Source organism: Hyperolius riggenbachi, chromosome 10 (genome assembly GCF_040937935.1).
Source record: "Hyperolius riggenbachi isolate aHypRig1 chromosome 10, aHypRig1.pri, whole genome shotgun sequence".
NCBI lineage: Eukaryota > Metazoa > Chordata > Amphibia > Anura > Hyperoliidae > Hyperolius > Hyperolius riggenbachi.
The window spans coordinates 63845634-63871692 of NC_090655.1; the positions used below are offsets into that span (position 1 = coordinate 63845634).

The following is a 26059-nucleotide window of genomic DNA, read 5'->3' on the forward strand; positions in this document are numbered from 1 at the left end:
ATTTCGTGATCTAACTTCTAATTTTCAACTTCTGACTTGTAATGTATTGATTTATTTTTTTCCCCCCTACTGCTATCTTTCAGTAAAGCACCTCTTTAAACTATCTGTCATTAATAAATTCCTTATTTGAGGCCTCTTTCCCACCAGGATGTTGCGTTTTAGGGGACGTTAAGGTCGCATAACGTACCCCTAACGCAACGCCTGGTGGTGTTGGAGGTGGACGCCAGAGTGAGCCGCGTTGTGCTGCTGTTGGTGCGCCTTTTTTGTCTCATACCTTGCGGGGACCACATGATCGGAACACTCCGCAACACGTGGTCCCGCCAGCCAATCAACGGCCGCTCCAGGAAGAAAACACAGCAGAAGTTATGGGAAGTCCGGCTCTTTTCAATGAATCGATTCATTGAAAAGAGCCGGACTTCCTATTTCTACTGTTCAGAATCGATTCAGAGCAGCAGGACTGAATCTAGTGATGGGAAGTCTGGCTCTTTTCAATGAATCGATTCTGAACAGTAGAGATAGGAAATCCGGCTCTTTTCAATGAATCGATTCAATGAATCGAGCCGAACTTCCCATCACTACAGGGCAGTACAGTGAATATTAATTAGCTATGTGGCTAACAATAGCGACTCTCCCCTCCTCCTCTCCTCCTCAAAATTAAAAAAAAACAACACAATACTGAGCACGTGCAAACAGTCTAACGCAGCTAAAGCCGCGTAGCACGCATAGCATGCAGCACTTTGTTTGAACGTGCTGCGGAACAATGTAACGCAACGTGGGCACTGTGAACAGCCCATTGATTTTTCATTACTGTGAGTTGGGCTGCGTTACAGGCTGCGCTAACGTGTGCCTGTAACGTATTACTGTGAAAGCAGCCTTAGAGTGCATTTTTATCATTGCACAATATTTATATAGCACTGACAACATTTCTGAAATCCTTTTACAGAGAACATTTCAATATGATTGTCACTAGCTGCCCCTCAGAGGGGCACACAATCTAATGTCTCCACTGGGACTATACTAGGGATAATTTTGGGGAGAAGAAAGTTAACCAATTTGGGATGTAGAAGCAACTCAGAGTGCCAGGAGAAAACCCACACAAAAAAGAGGAAGTGCTAATTGTACTGTGCAGATCACTGGTGTAGAGGAGTAACTATGGAAATAATCTTGGAACTTGTCCATATGAAGCACAGTGTCAGTATGAATCATACTATTGGCCGATTGGCTGCCTGTCCCCCTCAATGTATCTCCGCCCCGCCCACCCTACACACTCTGCTTCCTTCCATTGGCAGACACACCCCAGGCACCATATATAAAGCACAAAGCGTTCTCACTTCATCACAGAGGCGCTATTCGTGCTACTGATGAGCTACTGGTAAGACTACTACTATTTTTATTTTACTATTTTATCCTAATATATATTTTACAATTCCTTGCTTATATTCACTATACACTGCCGCACTATTGCAAATTGACTTTTATGCAATGTATTTTTACTTATAGGATACCCGAGGTGACGTGACATGATGAGATAGACATGTGTATGTACAGTGCCAAGCACACAAATAACTATGCTGTATTCCTTTTTTTCTTTCTCTGCCTGAAAGAGTTAAATATCAGGTATGTAAGATGCTGACTCAGTTCTGACTCAGACAGTAAGTGACTACAGTGTGACCCTCACTGATAAGAATTTCCCATTTTTATCTCTTTCTTGCTCTCAGAAGCCATTTTCTGCTAGGAAAATGTTTTATAGTTGGAATTTCTTATCAGTGAGGGTTACAATGTAGTCAATTCCTGAGTCAGGACTGAGTCAGCCACTTACATACCTGATATTTAACTCTTTCAGACATAGAAAGAGAAAAAGGAGCACAGCATAGTTATTTGTGTGCTAGGGACTGTACATACACATGTTTATCTCATCATGTCACATGTCACCTCGGGTGTCCTTTAAATGTGCCCTATACTGCTGCACTTTACAATTATTTTTTCTGCGGTCACTCATTTTGTGCTGCTACACTACGGCACCTTATTATTAGCAATATTTTGCACTACATAGTGAGCACTCTGCACTTTCTTGCCTCCTGCACAAAATTGAATTTTTCCTTAGGCTACAAGATGCTAGGGTTGCTCTCCAAATTCGCGAATTTGAATTCTACCCGTGATCACGGGTAGATTTTCATGCTTGCCAAATTCGAATAGCGATCCTGCTCCCAAATTCGAAGTCAAATTTTCCCGAATAGTGCCTCTCGAATTCGGCCGTGATCATGGGTTTTAACCCATGATCACGAATTCGGATTCAGCTACTGTCCCAAAACCTGCCGACTTTAAGGGTTAATAACAAAGCCCCCTCAAATGCCAGAATCACCAAATTTGCAGGTTGTGTTAAGAAGAAAAGTGGGAGCATGGATACATTTTTTTTTTCAAAAAGACCTTATACTTTTTGAGAAAATCGATTTTAAAAGTTCAAAGAAAAAAACGATACATTTAAATGCCAGTCAATGACAGATCGTGGGAAATATTTCCCAGCAGTTAATAGCAAAGGCCCCTTACATCCTAGCAACACCAAATTTGCAGGTTATGTTAAAAACCTGCAAAGCCTCTGTAACCCCTTGTCCCCCATGCAGGCTAGGATAGCCAGAAAGCAGAGCCCCGGCCAACTGGGGCTTCGCACCCTGAGCTATACCAGCCCGCATGGTCCATGGTATGGGGGGGGGGGCTCTGTGTGGGAGGGGCGGCCAAGCCTCCCCCCCCCCTGGAGCCCCTCGTCCAATCCATGGACAAGGGGCTTTTTCCCACCTCCAGTGCCCTAGGAGGAGGTGGGGGCAACGACTCTCTGGTGGGGGGTTCATGGTGGCATCTGGGAGTCCCCTTTAAAAAGGGGACCCCAGATGCCCACCCCCCTCCCAGGGGAAATGAATATAGGGATACACAGTACCCCTTACCCATTTCCACAAAGAGTTAAATGAAATAAAAACACAACCACGCGAAAAGTATTTTAATAATCTTAATTAACCAGAAATACTTACCTGTACCTTTAAAAAAATGTTCCCACTGCAATATCCTCAGTAAATGATCCAACGTATAAAGTATCCTCTATCTTGCAATCTTCAATTAAGTTGATTGAAGATCTCCCACGGCAATTAGCTATACTATACCTTAGAATACGTCCTGGCAGCTACGCGTCTGCACAGCCCTGCATTCTAAGGTATAGTAACCGGCTCATCAATGAGCCGGTTCTTTTTGTATTGAATCAAATGAATTGGCTCTGAACCGATTCATTTAATTCAATAAAAAAAGAACCGGCTCGATGAGGTGAGGAGGCGGGGAGGACAGCGGGAGCCGGCGCTATGCGTCGGCAGGACGCATTCTAAGGTATAATATAGCTAATTGCCATGGGAGATCTTCAATCAACTTAATTGAAGATCGCAAGATAGAGGATACTGTATACGTTGGATCATATACCGAGGCTCTTGGGAACATTTTTTTAAAGGTACAGGTAAGTATTTCTGATTAATTAAGATTATTAAAGGACTTTTTGTGTTTTTATTCCATTTAACTCTTTGTGGAAATTGGTAAGGGGTACTTCGTACCCCTATACTAATTTCTCCTGGGAGGGGGGTGGGCATCTGGGGTCCCCTTCTTAAAGAGGACTCCCAGATGCCACCATGAACCCCCCCCCCCCCCCCAAGGAGTTGTCGCCACCACCTCCTCCTGGTACACTGGAGGTGGGGAAGAGCCCCTCCATACCATGGACCATGCGGGCTGGTATAGCTCGGCCGGGGCTCCACTTTCTGGCTATCTCAGCCTGCATGGGGAACAAGGGGTTACAGAGGCTCGGGAGGGGGGACCCCACGCCATTTTTTTTCAGATTATTTATATATATATATATATATATATATATATATATATATATATATTTTTTTTTTTTTTTTTGTTTGAATATTGTTTCCCACTATCTTTTTAACATAACCTGCAAATTTGGTATTTACCACGATCTGTCATTGACAGGCATTTAAATGTATCGTTTTTTTCTTTGAACTTTTAAAATCGATTTTCTCAAAAAGTATAAGGTCTTTTTGAAAAAAAAACCTTTCCCCTTGCTCCCACTTTTCTACTTAACATAACCTGCAAATTTGGTGATTCTGGCATTTAAGGGGGCTTTGCAATTAACCCTTAAATTAGGCGGGTTTGGAATCACGAATTCTCGATCACGGCCGAATTTTCCCCTGACCTGGATCCGAATGAATGCACCCAAATCGCATTCGAGTCCATTCTGTAATAGAACGCGGAAAAGCCGCCACGTGTACTGACAGCAAGGCGGCTGATTCCGCGTCCAGCGGTCTGGTGTGGCTGGGTATGTTAGTTCACACAGATTGAGGAATACGCGCGCGCGCGCGTTGAGAGGCATAACCTTTATGACAACCAAGGAGGGATCAGCTGACCAGGTTGGTCAGAGCAAGCTGACCTCAGAGCAAGTGACTATTGGTTGATCATTGATGGGTGGCGCCGGAGAGCGCCGCTCTATATATAGTAACTGCTGGTCAGTCTCAGGTTGTCTACCATTGCGAACACTTACGTGAAAGCACTCAGACCTTAGTCAGATCCTACAGTGTGTTAGAACCAGGAGGACCTGGGAATTCACACTGAGCCAGATTACTTCTGTGTATCATTGTGTTATACTTCAGACTAGATCCAGGGTGTCGAGACCACCGACCTCACACCCAAGATTAGGAACTCTGTGTTATCATTGTGTTATACTTCAGACTAGTTCCAGGGTGTCGAGACCACGGACCTCACACGCAAGATTAGGGACTCTGTGTTATCATTCTGTTATACTTCAGACTAGTTCCAGGGTGTTGAGACCACGGACCTCACACCCAAGATTAGGGATACTGTGTTCCATCATATTATACTCCAGACTAGTTCCAGGGTGTTGAGGCCACGGACCTCACACCCAAGACTAGGCATTGTTTTGATATCTGTTATGACCTATTGCATTTCTGACTATCCCTCTGCTTTCTGATTCGGTACCTACGCATATCTGATTATCTGTTGCCAACCCTGCCTGCCTTTGGATACCGAATCAGCCTTCTGTCTCTGTACCTTGTCTGTCCGTGTGTTGCCGACCCGGCTTGCCCGACCTTGAAAGCTATCTCTCTCCATTAGAGATAGTCTCCAGACCTGCTAGTGACATCCACCTTTCAGGTGTCACTCACTCACAGGTCTTTCCTACTTTCAGTCTGGGGCTCCACCCCTTTGGAGGTCTCAGGCTGCTGGAAGGTTCTTGCACTTCCCAAAGGGCGGTATCGCCCATACTGCCAAAGACCACCTGCTCCTCGGGTGGTCCAACTCTAAGTCATTATTGTTGCACCAAACACTCACACTATATAGGTGTCCAGAGGTTAGTCATACTTGGATTATCGGTGATTCTGCAGATCATCAATAATCGGTTATACATCTGTATTCTTGGTGATTGTAACGATTGTGGAATTCTCTCCGTGATCAGCGCACAAGACGTGTGCGCTGACACTGCGGAAATCCTCCACAAACGTATAATTTGCGGAAACCCAGCAGAAGGTGCAATGCACCTGTAGAGGGAAATTCCTGTCGACAGGGGGAGCTGTGGAGTGCAGAGGAACGGCTCCTCTGCCCTACCACACACGCCAGACAGGAATTGCACGAAGGGACGGAACGCAATAGCAAGAGAGGCGATTGAAAATGTGCACAGAGACAGATTGTATGTGTGTGCACCAAACTAGTCGCCAACCCGCGACGGTGCACACACCACAGCAGATATGAAGTAGGAACGTGATCGCGAGAGGTGCGATCGCCAGACGTTACACAAGGTTACAGCAAGGCAGAGCACGAAAGTAGCAAAGCCAAATCATACAATGAGGAGATACGGAAAATAACAAACGCTAGCTAAACGCGAACACCGCACTCATTCGCAACAGTGCACGCGTTTATGCGCGGTCTCCACGTGATAAGCACAATAGAGACAAACACGCCTAACTAACCACCGACAGACAAACATGAAACAGAGGACGCGAGCGCTTGCTTAACAGTTACCTCACCGAGCCCCCAGCAAGCGTTCGTAGCAGACAAGACAGACACACGAAAACATGAATAAGCGAACGATAGGATACACAGCACTAGCGAAAGTGGCTAGCGCGATCCAGGAAGACAGAACAGAAGGATCCACAGCACTAGCGCAGGATGCTAGTGCGATCCAGGTACAGAGTAGCAGAACAGAAGGTTCCACAGCACTAGCGCAGGATGCTAGTGCGATCCAGGTACAGAGTAGCAGAACAGAAGGATCCACAGCACTAGCGCAGGATGCTAGTGCGATCCAGGGAAACAGATCAGAAGGGGCTACCAGTAACAACCGCTGTTCCGGTTAGCACCCAGACACACAGAACGATTTCCTGTCGACCACCGCTGGGACAGGACAATCGCAACAGACAAACAAAACAGATAAGCAATCCTAACTGCACTAAGGAAACCTGCCCAGTGAAGTTTCCAGGGATTACTCTAAGCTGATATTCAAACAATGAGCAAGGCTGACACTCTCCAGAGTGCTTCACAGGAGGAATCCTTATGACCAGCCAAGGTCTGTGATATCACATGGTATATATAGAGCAGGCCTACAAGGGATGTGGCTAGGCAATTTGCATGACAAACGTATGCAAATTCCTCAGCAACAGCAAGCTGAAAAACTGACAAAAGGTCTCTCTTCCAGAGACCTGCAGAATGCAGACCTGAACAATGGTCAAAAAGCTTCCTGCCTGCACAGGCAGCTGAGCAGATCATTACAGTGATACTGCAGATCACCAATAATCAGATTCTCTCTGTGTGCTGACACCGATCGTTACACATTCGAATCGGGGGAATCCGAATTTGACCCAGACCCGAATTTGAATGTACTCGAATAGAATTTGGGTATATTCGAGCATCACTGCAAGATGCACTTACTTTTTTGTGGATTTTATACTGCTAGGGTCTGCTAACCTTCTTTTAATTGTGCAACCTCATATCCAGGGTTCATATTGTGAAAATGTTGCATACAATTTGCATGATAATACTTAAGCCCAATCTACACGATACGATTCTTTATACGATTCGATTACGATTCTATTTACGATCTGATTAAATCCAACATGTCCGATCGGGATTCGATTCGATTCAATTCGATTTGCTATTGCAAAACAATGGCAAATCGAATTGAATCGAATCGAATCCCGATCGGACATGTCGGATTTAATCAGATCGTAAATAGAATCGTAATCGAATCGTATAAAGAATCGTATCGTGTAGATGGGGCTTTACATAGTTTATTTCATGTGGCTCGCTACACCAACGTCTTTTGTCTTTGTCCACAGTTTGTCCCCTATCTTATTGCCTGATGAAGCGGGCTGTGCCTGCAAAACGCATTGCATCTTTTGGGGTACCAATAATAAAGCGTATTTGTTTAATTCAGACAGTATTTTGAGTCTGCTTTCCGGAGTTAAGTCCACCACTGCCTCCCAGCAAATTTTAAAATTTTTTATTACCTTTTATCCCGCTGGCGCCTCTGTTCTCTTACGATAAGGTTTTATACTTACTTGGGGATTTATACTTACCTGGGGCTCCCTCCAGCCCCCTGTAGTCTTTTCGATCCCTCACCATCCTCTCAGTTCTCCCCAAAGTGCCGCTGTCGGCCCCGGTAAAGTCCCTGACTGAGCATGCCTGGTCCCAGCCGTGTGCACCCCCAGATCGCGCACCAGTGGCCAGGAGCCTTCTGCGCATGTACAGTATGCAGGGCCGGATTTACCATAAGGCACTGTAGGCACGTGCCTACAAGCGCCTGATGATGGAAAGGCGGCTCACTCCCCTCCCCAAGTGACTCCCTTCTGCCTTCCCTATGCAGTCCTGAGCTGAGTGTAAATGGGAGGGTCTCGGCATTCCACTGACCAGGTCTCCCTTCAGATCGGGGCACATCCAGCTACCTAAAACTTGGGGGCACCTCTAGCTACTTAATACTGAGGATAGCTCTGGCTACCTAACAATAAGTGGCACCAGTAGATACCTATGATGGGCAAGGGAAGTAAGGGAGAAGTGACAGCGGGGCCAGCCAGCACATCTGCAGTGCAGTTCGGTAGGTGTTTGTAGGTTCATGTAGGGTGATGTCGAGGGGTCCAGGACATCTGTGCCTATAGGCTCCTGTGATGTAAATCCGGGCCTGACAGTATGTTATGACTCTGACTGTGCTTGTGCAGAATGCTCCCAGTCACAGGAGCGTGATCAGGAGGTGTGTGCTCCCGGGGCCACACATACACAGTGACCCGCAACCCAGTTGGATCGCGAACTCCACAGCAGCGGAAAGGAGGGGACCGGATGGACACGGAGGGAGCCAATGGACTACAGGCGGCTGGAGGAAGTCCCAGGAAATTATAAATTATTTTGGTTTTAATTTCTCAGGTTTACTTGAAAGACCAATAATTAATAAACTGCATTAATTAAAATGGACCTGAACTCTAGCACAGGGCACAAGGAAAACATAACAGAAATGCACCCTGTATGTATTTAGAGTTTAGCCTGTCTAATTCCCCCCTCATTTGTGTCTAATCAATAATTTGATCTCCCCCTGTGTCACATGACTGCCTATGGCAGATAAGCAGATAAGCCCATTTGAAAGCACAGGCTGTAAACAATATGTCTGCTTCCATAAAAAAACAGGAAGTAGACACACTGCAGATTTATTGCAGGATTTGTATCAGCTGTAACAAAAACATGTTTTTTGTTTAACAAAGCTCTTTTGGTGGGCAAAAAAAGGGGGGGGGGTCACTTGTGTGCTGAGTTGTGCGGCCCTGCAGCTTGGCCTTAAAGTTGCAGTAGCCTATTATGTAAAAAATGGCCTGGTCTTTAGGGGGGTTTAAGCCTGTGGTCCTTAAGTGGTTAAAGGTTATTATTCTGTTGTGTATCTTTTAGAGCAGAGAGGAGTTCTGAGTTCAGGTCCACTTAACCCCCCCCCCCTTCCCCCCCAAAAAAAAGTAAAGGCTTAATAACTGGAGGTGATGCCCTGCTGTCAAAATAAGAACATGAAGAACATGTTTTGTTTCTGTCAATACATTATGCCATAGTCCATAAGAGCTGTGTCCAAGAACTGTTCATATTCCTGTGAACACAATCTTTATCATACCCTGTAGGGAATACACTGGTAGAGAAGGTCAGAGTTGATGAATTCACCAACATTCCACACGATATTACAAATTAATACCAAATTTTGCAGATTCTGAGTTTCCATTGTTAAATCGCAAAATAATTACGGCACTCCACAAACATTTTGGAAGTTGCTAGTGAAAATTCAGAAAATTCCAACTTGAAAATTTTGAAATTTGGTTATGAAATTTGAAATTTTGCAGAATCTGTACACTCTCCCTGTATACTGGCCCCTGTGTTGACCTTAGTAGGTCAACTAAGACCCGCTGGATGAGTTTCTACAGGCTACAAGGGGACATACAGACTCTGAACACATTACATACAATGGTGACCTTCTTACTTTCCGTGAAGCCACTAACAAGAGTATGATCTTATTGCAGCTTGGATGCAAGCTCATCTATTCATCCCTAATTGACCCACCAGGAGTGCAGAGAATCAATCATGTAATATAACCAATCCTTGAAAACATCTGTGATTTATTGTGTGTTGTAATTCCCTCCCCCAGCTGCATTGTCAGTCCACCTCTATTCGTCTATGGGTATTGCTGGTTAGTTCATGGGAGGAAAATTCAGGCTCAACTCTCGCCACAGAGGTTTATGTGCTCAATAATACAGGAGTACAAAAGGCTATAATGTGTTCTGCAAGCCTGCTCATTCAGAAACTATAGAAGGGGCCAGAGCAGGAGGTGGTTGGCCCACCTCCAATGAGGCCATGCCTGGCTTTCACCAAAAAGCACCTTTTTACTCCACACAGAAAAGACAAACTAGTTTGTGAACTTTACCAACTTCCTCAGATAAAGAAATACTGCCTGTCGGGCAGGGACGTATTTATTATCTGAGCCCATTAAACAAATTGTCTTATGTGCAAAATTAAAGGTCCTTTTTGGTGAATGCCATGTGTGACTTCATTGGAGGTAGGCCAACACTAACTAAAAAAAGGAACCGATCGACCGGTGATCAGATCAGTTTTCATGGATCCATTTGCCAGTGTGAACAAGCCTTACGGATCCGGTGAAGCAGAAACCAGATCCGCTTTACTTGATCCATTTGGCTTGAAAATGCCAGTGTCAAACGGCCCTTAGCAGTCATATTTACATTTTTCTTTAATTGTTCTATTAGGTGCCTCCTAGGGTCTTTACTCTGTATGCAGAAAATGTCCTGGTCAGAAGTAAGATTTGCAATTCTAGTGCTGCAAGGCCAGATAACTAACCATTGCGCTGACCATGACAAAGATATCTGTCCTAAGGAAAACGTAGTGTTACAACCTCACAGACATAGGACCTGCAGCAAGGAGTAGCTGCTCCTCACTACAAAACCTTATTAGTCAACGCCTGGAGCACTCATGCAGTCAGTGAAATGAACTTTGCATGCTTGTGTTAGGGGATTGTATCACTGAACTATTGCACAGGACAGAAGGAAAACAGAGAGAAATGCACCCTGTATGGATTTAGAGAGTTTAGCCTGTCTTATTTCCCCTAAGATTAGTGAGATCGATCCGAAAATTGGATCAATTTCATTAGTCTGATCGGATTGGTTAGGAGATTTTTGTTCATTAGTGTTCCCAAACGATCATTTCTGATGGTTCATACGAACAATCATTCATAAACGATCATTTGGCAAATTGTATCGTTAGTGGCCATCTTAAAGGAGTCATCAGGCAAACTTAACTACAGCCTATTTACTTACCTGGGGCTTCCTCCAGCCCCTTGCCGCTGACTGTCCCACGCAGACAGCTCCGTTCGCAGCCGCCGGCCCGGGGTCCCCCACACGGTGCAGAGGACGACTTCAAGGCCGTGCTTACTGCGCCTGCGCGAAGCGCCGCTGTCAATCAAGCCCATGTTGTCCGCAGCGTGCTGCGCAGTAAGGAGGTCGTCCTCCGCACCGTGCGTGGCGGCTGCGAACATAACAGTCTGCGTGGGACAGTCAGCTGCAAGGGGCTGGAGGAAGCTTCAGGTAAGTAAATGGGCTGTAGTTAAGTTTGCCTGATGACTCCTTTAAGAAGCAACACCCATGAATGACAATAAACCAGTTGATCTTTACACTATCTGAAATTGGCGCTGTATCACTAATATGTTGGCACTTTATAAATCAACAATAATAATAGTATTCTACAGGCAAACAGCCATGCGATAGCAGAAGCTTGATTTGGGTGTGGAGTTTGGACTGCTAACAGTTGCAACTGAAGAATGTGGAAGATGAGTGGCCTGGGCCAATTTCCACTACAAAAATGTCTAATGACATGCGTTTTTTTAAATGTATGTATTTTTTGGTGCGTTTTTGCATGTGCTGCTGAAGTTTTTCTTGAAACTGTGCTGTTATCATTTTGGCAGATATTGCTGCCTAGACTACAGTGTTTTAATATTGCTAGCGTGAATGGCTTGTCCAAGCTCATGTTTGCTGCTTCCATGACACGATCTAGCCATCTCATTCTCTGCTGTCCCCTCCTCCTCGTCCAGCAATATAATGCAGTAAATAGCTTGGCGTTTTTCTCGGAGGAGAGAGGGGAGGCGGAGCCTAGCGGCGGAAGTGTAGTAATGCAGGGTTTTTGGGGCGGCTTCATGGGACAAGACTCTGGAGGTAAATATAACTTTGCTTACCTGAGGAAAATGTATGCGTGCTCTAACACCAAGTTTTAACCCTAGCAAGTCTGGCTCTGCAAATCTGGCTCAATTGGCTATTCATGAGGCAATGCTCATGCAAATATGCATTTGTTTTCGCACGCCAAACTATGCAGGGTCAAAAAACGAATACCGCAAAGCGGTCGCCCTGCGGGAATTAGTTCATGCCACATTAGCACTATCCAGGAGCGCCATGGGGAGGCTTCCCAATGCCCCCATACAACCGGGGGACCGTGGGGTCCCAGGTACTCTCACCGCCTGGGAACTGCAGCTTCACCCCGGAGGGGGAGGCTGGGTGGCGCAGGTGACCCCCCCAAGCGTGGCCAGTGCCGGGGGGAGCCGTCCGCTCCAACCTCCCAATATTAAGAACAGGCACTTACCTTAACGTCCATTGCGTTCAAAATATAAATATAACTTTTCATTACAGCAGCGCTGACAGATTTTTTTTTTTATTTTGTATGGAGGGCCTCTTTAAAGATGCCTCTTCTTTCTCCATGACCTGGCTGCATGTATGTACTCACATAAGATGCCGCTGGGTCATGGAAGGAGAAGCGGCACTCCAAGGAGGATGAAAATGGATGCGCACAGTCCGAAAGAGGAGTGTGTCGGCCAGACAGGTGAGTTCGCTTCACTGCAAAAACTCTGTGATGGGCCTGGAGGACTACTGTTCATTCGGGGGGAGCCCTGGGAAAATACCCTATGGAAGCGCCGGCACTGCTGCAGAGAAGGAATTACCATATCCGTTCTGTCATTGTACTGTGCTTGCAAACTGTCCACAGGCCAGACCTGTTGTGCTTCACCTGTCATTCTTCCTCAAAGGCCATAGAGGGGATATGGCATGGGGGACCAAGATGGAATTTAAACAAACATCCTGCCGGTTAGTAAAGGAAAAAACAAGGACCTTTTTTAGTCATATATGGCCTTGAGCAAAAATAAATTTGGAACCCCTTAGCTTTTAATGCTGAGATTTTATGCAAATGTTGTTGTTCAGTCGCTATTCAGTTGTGCTTGTGACTCTTCGTGACCCCGTGGACCATAGCACACCAAGCCCCTCTATCCTCGACTGCCTCTTGAAGCTTGTACAAGCACATGTTTGTTGCTTCCATGATACTATCTAGCCATCTCATTCTCTGCTGTTCACTCCTCATTTTGTCCTCGATCTTTCCCAGCATGTGTCCAAACTATTTCAGTTTCATCATTGTTCCTTCTAATGATCAGTCAGGGTTCATTTCTTTAGATTTGACTGATTGGATCTTCTCACAGTCCAAAAGAGTCTAAAAAGTCTTCTCCTGCACCCAGGGCCGGATTTTTACTCTTTACTGCACTAGGCCACTGTCACCAGCCGCCCCCCTTCAATAGGTAGCGAGATAACTCCTCCCCCTTCCCTCTAGTATTGGTAGCCTGATGACTACCCCAGTATAGGTAGCCAGATTACTCCTCCCCTCTTTCCCTCCAGTATAGGTAGCCAGATGACCCCTCCCCCTTCCCTTTAATATATGTAGCCAGATGACTGCTCCCCCTTTCCCTCCAGTATAGGTAGCCAGATGACTCCCTTAATCCCTCATCCCCCCCCCCCCCCACACACACATACCTTTCAGTATAGACAGCCAGCTCGCCTTCACACCGCAGCAGCCTACATGAAACATTAGGAGGACAGCAGTCAGGGAAGGCTTCACAAGTCCGATTCCTGAAATATTTCATACTGAAGTCAATCGGGAATTGGCCTACGGCTTATGGCGGCCAACAGATCTCTCCTCGATCAGAGAGACATCTGTCTCATGGTCGATAGGCCAGACCTTCTTTCTCCGTGACTATTATTCCGTGAAATATACTATTTCTCCGTGAGGAATTATCAGGCTAATATAGTGCAAATCTGATTTACTTACATGGGGTTTTCTCCAACCCCTGGCAGTCGCCGGCCCGGGCTCCCCGCATGGTGCAGAGGCCGACCTCGAGGTCGTCCTTACTGCGTCTACGTGAAGCGGCGCTGTTAATCAAGCCCACGTTGTCCGCGGCGTAGAGCGCAGGCGTAGTAATTCTGTGCCTGCGCAGTACGCCGCTGACAACGTGGGCTTGATTGAATTATCAGGCTAATATAGTGCAAATCTGATTTACTTACATGGGGTTTTCTCCAACCCCTGGCAGTCGCCGGCCCGGGCTCCCCGCACGGTGCAGAGGCCGACCTCGAGGTCGTCTTTACTGCGTCTACGTGAAGCGGCGCTGTTAATCAAGCCCACGTTGTCCGCGGCGTAGAGCGCAGGCGTAGTAATTCTGTGCCTGCGCAGTACGCCGCTGACAACGTGGGCTTGATTGACATCGGCGCTTCACGTAGGCACAGTAAGGACGACCTCGGGGTCGGCTTCTGCACCGTGCGGGGACCACTGCCAGCGGCTGCGAACGGAGCTCTCGCCGTGGGACAGACAGCTGCGAGGGGCTGGAGAAAACCCCAGGTAAGTAAATCAGATTTGCACTATATTAGCCTGAGGATTCCCAGTGAATATTTTGATCAAATTATTGACCATTGATTGGGAATACCTGCTCTTTACACAACTAATGACAGAAGGAGGGGTATGGGAGTGACAGCCTGACAGCTTGGTACTGCATTGGGCATGACAAAGCCAATAATGGTTGTGTAAACTATGATTGAGACTAAGTAAACAATCAATTTCAAGTAGATTTGAATTGTTTACCTGGTCTACCACAAACTGTGTAGTGTTTAGGGGCGAATGAACAATGCAATTTTGATTGTACAATTCTACAAAATCTATTTATAAGGATAAACTAAGCAAATGAACAGACTTTGGGGCTGGTTTACGTGTGCTTCTGTGGGCAGCGCGTTTAGCCAATGCTAAACGCTTTTCTGCAACCAAGTAAAAAAGTGTTAGTGCTTTGAGACCCATGAGGGGCATAGAACTGCTGAAATGTCAAAGAAATTTCCATCGACCTCAACATTTTGCGCAATAGCCAGCAAACAATGATAAACGCATTGAAATTGATTCTCCCATTCGTCTCACTGCCGGCGTCAGTCGATCCCAGGGGCAAACGACATCCCCCAATGCCAGCATTTGCCCCTATGTGAACAAAGCCGTAGGTAGTTCCTGATAGTTACATCAGTGTGATAAGATTGTACAATCAAGATTGTATCCTAGATGATGACCACCTTATGACAAGTTCAATGAAAAATGAAGATGTTGTTGACCTAAAAATCCTTTACAATTCTGAATTGGCTGCTGTGCTGGAGTACATCTCACTTATTCCACTTTTTCTTCGGGACTGTAAACAGATCAGTGAAGGGGGGCAGCACAGCAAGCTGCGGGAAAAGTTTGCAGAAGTTGTACAGAGTTCCCTCTGGAGGAAGGGGGCGGTCCCCAGTGACACGAGTGTTGTCAGGACACTGAAGACCACTTTCCCTTCTAGTTAGTGAGTGTGCGTCTGCCAGGGACTGTCAACCCTTCCTGCTTGTTGCAGATTTCCAGCCCACAGCAGCATGGGCTTCCCGAATCCCAGATCCCTGCCCCTGTGCCCTCCCCAGATCCTGCCCCAGTGCCCTCCCCAGATCCTGCCCCAGTGCCTCCCCTTCCTCCTGTAGCACTTTGTAAAGTCTTGTGTGCTTTGTATTAATATTTGTCCCCCCTCCCCTCTCTCTCTTTCTCTTGGTGGAAGCTCAGTCTTTTCAGTCTTCCAGTTTTGCTCATTCTCTCGTTTCTTTTTTTTTTTTCGCTACGTTTTTTTTCTCTTTGCTGACATTTATTTAGTCCAACGTCAGCCGGGCTGGTCCCTCCCCCGTGCATGAAATTAAAGTTTCTCTCTCTCACTCCCCCCTCCTGGATCCAGACTCCCCCCCCCCTCCTCTCACCCTTCAGCCCCCCTCCCCTCTCTCCAGCTGTCAATCACAGCCGCCTTTGAACTGGATTCCTTCCAGTGCAACTTCAACCGACTCAATTCGGGCGAGCGGAGCTGAATCCAGGGCGCTGCTTCATCTCAGCCCGGCTTGGGGGGCTCTGCCTTTTTTGGGGGATCGCTGTCTTTGGACTTTGCCACGTAAATTTTCCCTTCTCCTCTGGCTGGAAAGGAAAAAAAGAAGGGGGGAGGGGGGGCCCCGTACTGCAAGAAGAAGAAGAAGCAGCAGCAGAAGAGCCACAAAGAGAGGGCACAGCCTGCACCCCGTTGCCCCCTGCCTCCCCCCCCTCACCCCCACTTCTGCACAGAGTTCCCCCCTCCCTCCCGGCGGAGAGCGGCGGGGGCACCGAGAGGAGGTAAAACTTTTTTTTGGGGGGGGATCGGCTCGATATATTTTTTTTTAATTCTTCCGCACTTTCGCGATCTGCGCTGGGCTTGCCAGCGACCATGCCGCAGCTGAATGGCGGTGGAGGGGACGATCTCGGGGCCAACGATGAGATGATCGCCTTCAAGGACGAAGGGGAGCAGGAGGAGAAGATCTCCGACAACTCTTCGGCCGAGAGGGATCTGGCCGATGTAAAATCGTCGCTGGTCAACGAGTCGGAGACTCACCAGAACAGCTCGTCAGACTCGGAGGTGAGGGGGGGTTGTAATTTTTTTTTGGGGGGGGGAGGGGGTTAAGTGGCAACAGTCTGGTGGGCAAATGTTGGGGTTCAACATGCCCAGAAAGGAGGCACGCAGTACAACACCGGGTAAAGTTGGCACAGTGTGAGGGCACTTTTACAAACACAATATATTTGGGGTCACAGTGTTGTAGGGGGGTACACTACCCTACTGAGGAAATTGCCACTGTTTAGTATTTTATTTACAGTTTGAGAGTACAGTTAATACAGAATAGGAGCATGGGTACAATGATGGTGTACAGAATAGGGGATCCGAGGAGTATTGGGGTACAGTTGGTACAGTGTAGAGGGAAACACACAGAGTTATATAGTTGCTACAGAATAATAACACACTTCATTATTGTATGGTTGCTACAGTATAGAACAAAGTACAATATGTATAGCTGGCACAGAAAAGGGGCTCTGTATTATTGTTGTGTAGTTGCAACAGGGCAGGGGCACAGTGTATTATTGTTGTATAGTAATAACAGTGTATGGGCACAGTGTATTATTGTTGTGTAGTTGCAACAGGGCAGGGGCACAGTGTATTATTGTTGTATAGTAGTAACAGTGTATGGGCACAGTGTATTATTGTTGTGTAGTTGCAACAGGGCAGGGGCACAGTGTATTATTGTTGTATAGTAGTAACAAAGCAGGGGCACAGCGTACTATAGTTGCTACAGAAGAAGGGCACAGCACATTATTGGGGTACATAAAAATGATACAGTGCAATATTGAGGTATAATTGATACAGCATAGGACAATGTGGTATTGGGATATATTACTTGGGTAATGAAGTATTTTTAGGTGCAGAGCTATCTTGATTGGGGCACAGACTAAACACTACATAAATTCAACACGGGCTACAGCATGGTGGCATATTATGGGAGGCATGTGCAGTATTGGGGGACAGCATGGTACAGGGGGTAAATATTACCAGTCACAGCATGGTGAAGAATTAAGAAATATCACAGAGTTCAGGTTCCCAATATTAAGGGCCATCACACAGTATAGGGGAACAGCCTGGCAAATGATTATTGGGGCACAGCAGGGTGTTATGGATCATGTTTATTCCACATGGAGACACAGCATGTGCTCAAAACAGCAGTATGAAGCAGGCTGACACTGAATGGGCCACTGGGTGAAGAAGTGTCACAGTTGTAGCTTAGCTGCAAAGTACTTACAAAATACACAGAGGAAATGTATGATTTGAAAGAACACAAACATTTACCCAGACCTGTATTCCTCACAACAGAGGTGCCAGTTTTCTGACCCAAAGTGCTGAAATAAACTTTATTGCCCTTTTTGACTGGAGGTTCCCTGCCGCTGTCATCGACTGGCTGCTACAAATCTTCAATCACAACACAACTTTATTCCTAAACACACTAGTGCGTTCAGTCATTTCCTACTTGCTGTGTACTTATCGTTACATTAGTGTTAGTATTTATTATTTACCAAACACAAATGCTGGCAGAGTATGACACATTTACAGAGCTATCATTATTATTATTGCTATCAATATTTATATTATCCTTTCTAAAACGCCAGTATGACATGCTGCCACTGGTCAATTCCCCTCTGTGTATATAAATATGCTTCTAGATATCCTCAGTCTCTGTACATAGCACACTTGTGTGTTTAGGAATTTTTAGTCTACATAAATATATTTGTATTAAAGCAAACACAAAATATTTAATGTATGGGTACAATTAATTACTGTATAAGATAGCTAGATAGATAAATCTATATATCTAGTGTTAGCATGTGCCGTGTAATTTCAGATTAAAATACAGAATAAAAGAATACACAGGCTTTGAGCAGATTGCCATGCGGAAGCAAAATACACAATTTAGTGTAATATTTGTTAGTATTTGCAGTGTTGTTTTTAAGTCATATATGACAGGCACAAACAGCATCCCGAGCCTTGCTGTGTGTGTATATATTGTCATGTTTCTAATAAAATAATATTTAACACAGAGTAGCCACATTACCTTTAGATCTGTATAAGTGTGTTGAGTAGATGATGGTGACTTGTGTTAAAAATATTACAGATATGTATGTAGTAGCCTGAGAATTCTGCTTGGCAGGCACTGTTAGGGCATCAGCGAGGTTGACAAGCCCGGACACATCCTGTTGTATTATTATTATTACCGTATTATCTGTGTATATCATATAAAGAATGATTATAAGCTTCTAGTAACATGTGCCTTGTTGTCTGTGTCAGGCGGAGCGACGGCCTGCAACCAGGACTGAGACCTTCCGGGACAAAAGCCGGGACAGCCTAGAAGAAGGTGGGTGTGTGTGTGTGTGTGTGCCTTAACCCTTGGCTCCCCACGCTGCTGGGGTTGCTGGGAGGGGGAGAGCTTAAACTTTTTTCCTAGAAAGTTTGTTAAACTTTTTTCTTTTTTTTCTGTTTTGTTGCCATGATAGCTGCAAAGAGGCAAGATGGAGGAGGCCTGTTTAAGAGCCCGGCTTACCCCGGATACCCCTTCATCATGATCCCAGATCTCAGCAACCCCTATCTGCCCAACGGCTCCCTCTCCCCGACCGCCAGGACAGTAAGTGTCGCCCTATGGCTGCTACCAGAACTGTACACTGACTGTGGATACAATGTTATCATTGTGCTGGCAGAGGCACACGCTCCCTGCCAGTCTTCAGACTGCAGCTGCTGCTCTTCTTGCTGTATTTAAAGGACCACTATACCCTAAAACAAAAACAAACCACGATTGGTGAAAGGGGCAGCCTATTAACATGCACAGCTCCATGTTAGAAAAGTTCCCACACCTGTACAGAGGCTGAGATATTTCACTTTTATTGTAACTTGGGAGTGCTGTCTGTTGCTGGACACTAATCTATGGGATTACTGCACAGGAAGTCAGCTGTGCAATGGGAAACAGCTCTCCTCTGCAACGATGCCTCGGTTATAAATATTTTCTCTTCTGATAATCTCCCATCAGCCTCCAGAAAATATTATTTACATTAGTGTTACACAGCGGCGGTATCTTCTGCAGCGGTGTACGGTGTGTGAGCAGAGGCAGAGGCTGCAGCCGTGACATAAAAACATAAAACACACGTATAGGCCTGCCCCGTAGAGCTGACAGTCTGATATCTTCACTGATTTCTTCACAAGTGTCTTTTATTGCTTTATTTATTCATTTTTTTATTTTTTTTACATCAACCAGTTTGTGATGGTGGCATGTTTAACGTATGGTGGCCCTTTAAATTGCATTTGTTTTACAGCCTGCGGCCCTCCACGGGGCATGCTGAAACTAGTGGTTCTGCAATCTCTCGCCCAGCCCACAGGTTGTAAAACAAATCAACAATCTTGTGTTCTCTCTCACCTGCTCATTTGTTTTATTGAGTTTTATTTTTGTTGTGCTTTTGTTTACTCCATTTGTGTTTTATTCTTAGAGTTTGATGCAATATTGATTTAATTTTGTTTCTTTCAGTTTCTTATGTTTTTTTTGTAAGTTTTTTTTTTTTTTTTTTTCTTTTTTTTTTCTTTTCCTCTTTCCCCTGGGGCTGTTGTTGGTTTGTGTACTTTTTGTTCTGCTTTGTCAGGCCGGCAGCTTTTGCTTTCTCTATTAGTCAGTGCTACTTTCAGTTCACTAGTGGGTCGGGGAAAAAATGGCATTGTTCCCTGCTCAATGGCGTTATGTCTTTCTTGCTCATTCTCCCTCTCCCCCCCCCCACCCCCCCAAAAAGTATTCATAACCCCCCCTCATTGATCTGTTGGACATGGGTGCTGCTTGTACCTTCACTAGCACCCCTGAAAACCAAAGATTCATACTCTGGTTCAAAGTAAAAGTGAGGCTTCTTTCTTCTGTGAATGCTCAGAAATAATGTGTCTGTCGCTATAGAGAGAGCCTAGAGATGTCAAGGTCTGGGAGTCTTTATGTGTGGGTCCTTCATACAGCTTCCAGACGTGTAATTGTGTGTATAATTTGTATCTTTCTTAAATGAGAAATAAATCTGATGTGTGTGTGTGTGTTTGAAAGAACATTTTATATCTCTGTACAAGGAGGGAAAATAATTCTGTATATTTAAGGCGATGGTATTTTGTGATCAGCTTCACATTGTCACACTTGCAGGTGGTGAGCCTATTTTTTTTTTTTAACCAGTTTGGATAATATTCTTTACCTTTTATTAACGTAAATTATGCTGGCCACACACAATGCAATCTGATTGAGCAAGCAGTGAGCAGTATTGCAGATATTTGTATAATGCCTACGCCAACCTAAATAATCTATGCCAGTTACATTTTTTCTGGTTGACCCTCATACTGCACCGGTGAGTGTAAGATCGCACAAGGGGCTGCTCAATCAAATTGCCCCATGTGTGAAGAAAAAGTCCTTATCAGGTCCAGTTGCTGGGCTGGCACTGGCTTTAGATTCTCTGTTGGTAAAAGCAGAACAAGGGCGGTATTGGACATTGTTAATAAAATACTGCGTTTGCCGTAAAGATTTTAAGGTAAAAAAATGTCTGCAGTACAGGCGTGTGATTCCTAGCATGTGCGTCGGCTCGGGGAGCCTGCCGGTGTAAAGCGTAGTATCAATATTCATTTTTTGCTGTTTGTTGAGAGCGAGTTGCCAAGGGGTGTCTTGTTGCTTTAGAATACTTATGTCTGCATTTCGGATCATTGCAAGAACAGCGCAGAATTTTGGACTGTCTTATTTGTAGCCTTATCTATTATTATTTTTTTGATCTGACATCCTATATCGCTTATCTCTTGTCAACAGTATCTATTTTGCACAATGAAAACATGCTGCATAAAAAAAAGAAAAACAAAGCAAAAGAAACCCAAAACTGACTATGCAGTAGTCGATGCTTTACCTACTGACGAATATTGCATTTTCTCTTCTATAATGAATCTGTACAGCTAATACACTTGCCGTAATACAGTCCTCCTCTTCTTCATTTTATTTACAGAGAATTTTGACGTAACCTTTGAATTTCCATTTGACATGATCTACCCAGAATCATTGATTCTTTCTCTTTTTTTTTTTTGTAAGGGAAGTGGAAAATTATTGAATATCATTGTGACAGGCTCCCATGAATAATACATTATATAAGTATACCCACGTAAATTGCTGGTCTTACAATGCCTTAGAGAGTCGGTGTGTCGTCTAGGTTTTTGCATGCCATTAATTCACAGTTTGGGGTGGGGGGTCGTTTAATGGCGTGAATTTTTGTGGCCGCTGTGGCTGCATTCCTGCGCAAGAGCCGAGCTCGTCCTGTTTGCAGATGTGCAGCAGGATTGAGATCATTTGGATGCTGTTTGAGGCTTGCAGACATGGGGAAAAGCATCACGCAAACGCTTCGAATTTAAGTCATTTCTTTGGTTAGGGCTCAATACATAAATGTGTATGACTTCCTAGAGTTTCCGCTCATCTGCGTGACGCGTATTGTGTGGCACGAGCGTCAGGACAATAAGGGGGTCGTTAGTCTCCTTTTCTGTCTCTCTCTTTTTGTTTTATCAACTCTTTAAAAAAAAAAAAAAGACCCTAGTAACAAAAGGATTGGACACAGTCTATCGCTCGGCTGCCTCGGAGTGCGGCCCAGCTCTTTAGGGGTTAAAGCGCTTGCGGTTTGTCTCTCAGACCTCCCTGGGATGGAGTAGTTTAACCCACTAGCCTCGGGCCTCCAGCTTAGCCAAGTGTTTTTTAAACACTTCTAAATGCGTGTGAAATCTTAACTCCCCCCCTCCCCTAATGCAACGTGACATTACTGTAATTACACAGCCCATTACGTTTTAAATAGAGAGCAGTCTTATGTTTATCACCGGGTAATAAGAACAGGTGTCCCTCGACCTCATGATTTCCGTCCACAAAACGAAAATTGCCTTCTCAAGAGTCTTTCTTGTGGGGGGGTGTACCCCTTAGAGGAGAACTGTTCCCTATGCAGTTTTTGGATAGCTGAATGAACCTAATGCGTTTCAGTTGGCACTTGAGTTGTAGCACTGGGCATGATGTTGTTTCGCATCTAGGCCTCTAAACGCCTTCCCAGTAATGTTGCTTCAACCCGTATGCTTAAGCCTGTCCTGATCCTGATTAATAATCAGATACAAAACTTCCAAAGATTATAATATAATAATCAAATTAAGATATTACATTTTGTCTATATATGAGTTCTGTAAAAATAAATAAATTAAGAAATTAAAAATAAAAAAAGATTACATTTGCCACTCCTTTCATGTTAATGTGAAACTGATTAAATCCCATAATATATAAAATTCCTTATGTACCTGAGTTAATAGCTGATGTTGGTCAATCTTTAGTGCCAATGCATAGTTATCTGTATATCCTACACCTTCTGTACCTCTATACATGCCTTATTCTGTTGTCTGATGACTCCTCTGGCCTGAGTGTCTCCTACTATTCGCAGATAGAAAGATGTGTGAAGGCACATTTGTATTATGTTTGCTGGTAATGGGCCTCTATAGCAGATGATACCATAAGTGGCGTGAAATGTTAGCATTTTGTAATTGCCTTGTGTGACTTGGGCGTATTGGGCCCTTGTATTGTCAGAAAGATAGTCTCGGAAACAGTCTAGGCATCTCTCGTTTATTTCAGTTAGCTTTTGGTGGGTGTGGCTTTCCCTGTCTAGCTGACAGGTTAACCTAAACTGAATGGCTGTCACCTTGTTGCAACCTCTTTCAGCAGCTGGGATACATTTTTTAATGAAGTGTTGAGGGGGACCACGTCGATTTCTAGACATTGGTATTTTCTGATGGCATCTTCAGACTGATGAAAAATAAATATTATTACTATACCATAAACAAGCCAACTACTCTTGGTGGAGTTCTTCTTTAAGTATCTATAGCTTGACATGGCATATACAACCTATACTCATCAGTAGATTATGAACTTGTTTGTTTAAAATCCTTATTTTTTTCCTTATAATCCCTGTTTTTTTAAAGAGCTAATGATACAGCATATTGCAAAACACAAAGGACCATGCTCATCTCTTATTGACTCATAAAGGAAGTCAAAATATGTGTCTGGCACTATCATTGAAAATAGGGCTACTTTACCTAGAAACGATTTAAAAAACACCTTAAGTATATTGAGGCTGCCATATTTATGTCCTTTTAAACAATACCAGTTGCCTGGCAGTCCTGCTGATCTATTTGGCTGCAGTAGTGTCTGAATAATACCAGGAACAAGCATGCAGCAAATCTTGTATCATTTGACAAAAATGTCAGAACCACCTGATCTGCTGCATGCTTGTTCAAGTGCCTATGGCTAAAAGTATTAGAAGCAGAGGATCAGCAGGACAGCCAGGCAACTGGTATTGCTTAAAAGGAATAAATATGGCCGCCTCCATATCCCACTCAGTTGAAGTTTATCTTATTTGTGTGATTTTGGATTGCATGAGGGATCCTAACCAGATTTAAGGAGCACATGTTGTAAACTCCATGTTGATAGGGCCCGACTTACAAAGGCATCTCCAGTTATCCTTGAGAATTCACAGTGGGGCTGGACTATCATAAGGGCCTGTTTCTACTTGCAGTGGTGGTTCCAGATGTGGCTGCGTTCACCGGACAACACACACGATTGTATGTCTTACACACAAGTGTTGCCCCGGGAGGGTGCTATGTTCGCCTATGGACGAACACGTGTGGTATGCGGAAAATTGCTGCATGCCGTTGTTTTTTCCCAGACACTAAGGGCCGGTGCACACCAAGAGCGCTTCTGAGTGCTTTTTAAAATGCTTGCGCTTTGAAAAACGATTGGTTATTGTATTTGAATTGGATGGAGCACACTAGAGTGATGAGATTTTTTTCTCAAACGCAAACGTGGGTCCTGCAGCATTTTTGCTGATTTCTGATGCCTCAATGTTAAGTATAGGAAAAGGGAAAATCGCTCTGAAAAGCGCTAGATCAGAGCAGTTTTTTTTGTTACAGAAGTTGTTCAGTTACAGCTTTACTGTAGCACAAAAAGTTATACAAAAACACTCCAAAAATCGCCAGGCATGATTAGAAAATCGCTAGACACATGCGTAGAATCGCCTAGAAAAATCACTTCAAAAAGCGCTAAGCGTTTGCGCTAGCGCTTTTTGGTGTGCACTTGCCCTAACATGCACTGAAATACACATTAAGTAGAAATAGCCCATTGATTTTCAGTGGTCTGTCAGTTCTAATGTGTTGCTTATGTAGATTGTGTGTCCGCAAATTGGCACACAGTGGAAAAAGGGCCTCAGTGATAGAGCAAATCTGGACTGGGTCAATTAAAATAATTTACTATTCATTGGGTACTGTTCACCTGCAACAGGTCAGATCACAGTGAGGATTGTTGAGAGTTGTGAGAATAGGTGTTTTTTTTTTTTTTTCTCTGACACATTTTTGTGCTGACTGCCATGTTGCAATGGACGCAACAGTACTTTGTTATTATTATTGTACAGAGACACTTTACTGCTCTGTGGCCTATTGCAGGATTCAGTGCAATGGATGCATCCATGAATGGCAATGCAGTCCACTGTCTGAGAAAAACAGAAACTGATGAGGATTCTCTGTTGCACAACCGCAATGGACAAAAACAGACACAGGTATGTGTGGACAGACCCATAGGGAGCTATGGACACTCTCTGCATTTCTGTTGGTCCGATACTGTCTGCTCTGGGAAGCAAAAACGCAGGGTTATTAGTGTGAACCTGCCCTTGTAAAGGGTCAAGCAGCTGTGATGACCCCTTTATAGTGATTATGGTCAAACAGACACAGAACATTTAGGCTGCTTACACACCAAGACGTTACAGGCGCACGTTGGTGCGCCTGTAACGCTCCCCCAACGCACAGCAATGTAACACCAGTGGGCTGTTCACACAGCCCACGTTGCGTTACATGTAACGCTGCACGTTCTGTGCAAAGTGCAGCATGCTACGGCGTTGGAGCGGCTATAGCCGCATTAGACTGTTTGCACATGCGCAGTGGGCGGTGGAGAGGAGGCGGGGAGAGCCAGCTACAGTAGCCGCGCACATGGCTACTTAATATTCACTGCACTGGCGGGCGCTGATTGGCCGGCGGGACCACGTGATGCGGAGTGTCTCGCTCCGCATCACGTGGTCCCGCTGGCCAATCAGCGCCACTCTGGGAGACATTATAGGACTCGAGCCGCCTAACGCGGCTCACTCTACCGTCGGCTCTTGCAGCACCATACGTTGTGTTAGGTGCACGTTATGCGACCTTAACGTGGCACCTAATGCAACGTCTTGGTGTGCAAGAAGCCTTATATTGTGGTTTTCTGCTGGCGGACTCAAAGCTTCAGAGCTGCAACCACTAGGGGCACACTCAGTAGGCAGTAGCAGTGTTAGGGTGTCTTGCCCAAGCTCTCCTTACTGAACAGGTGATGGCTTACTGAACAGGAAGAGCTGAGATTCCAACCCAGGTCTCCTGTGTCATAAGCATAGACCTTCACACCATAGAAAATAGTAATAATAATAGTACAGAACTTTTTTTCAGATGTACACATTTTATAAATTGATCTTCCATCTTTATAAACTGGCCCCAATTTAGTAATCTGCCAAGAAATCTGACACCCCCCATGCGTATCATCAGTTTACACAGTTGTGTTTCGGCCTGTGTAATGTTGACTTGGTTTTTGAGAAAGCACAGCCAGAATGGAGTCCTTTTCCTCCAGCCAATGTCTGTAATCTGATTTGGGTTCATATTATGCTCACATTTAGATGC

At 44.9% G+C, this 26059-nt stretch overlaps 1 protein-coding gene across 41 annotated transcripts in view; it reads left to right on the forward strand.

The window, feature by feature from the left end:
* The window catches only part of TCF7L2 (transcription factor 7 like 2), a 774578-nt gene that overhangs the window by 18647 nt on the left and 729872 nt on the right, over positions 1 to 26059 (forward strand). For 10 of the 41 annotated variants that reach the window (XM_068255146.1, XM_068255143.1, XM_068255144.1 and 7 more), the window contains exons 1-3: positions 15240 to 16348; positions 18599 to 18665; positions 18805 to 18932. In XM_068255146.1, the coding sequence (XP_068111247.1) occupies positions 16160 to 16348; positions 18599 to 18665; positions 18805 to 18932 (384 nt within the window). In that variant the 5' untranslated portion in view covers positions 15240 to 16159. Of the gene's footprint in view, positions 1 to 15234; positions 16349 to 18598; positions 18666 to 18804; positions 18933 to 26059 lie in introns of those variants that run through there. The other 31 variants (XM_068255140.1, XM_068255152.1, XM_068255141.1 and 28 more) reach the window with 9 other exon arrangements.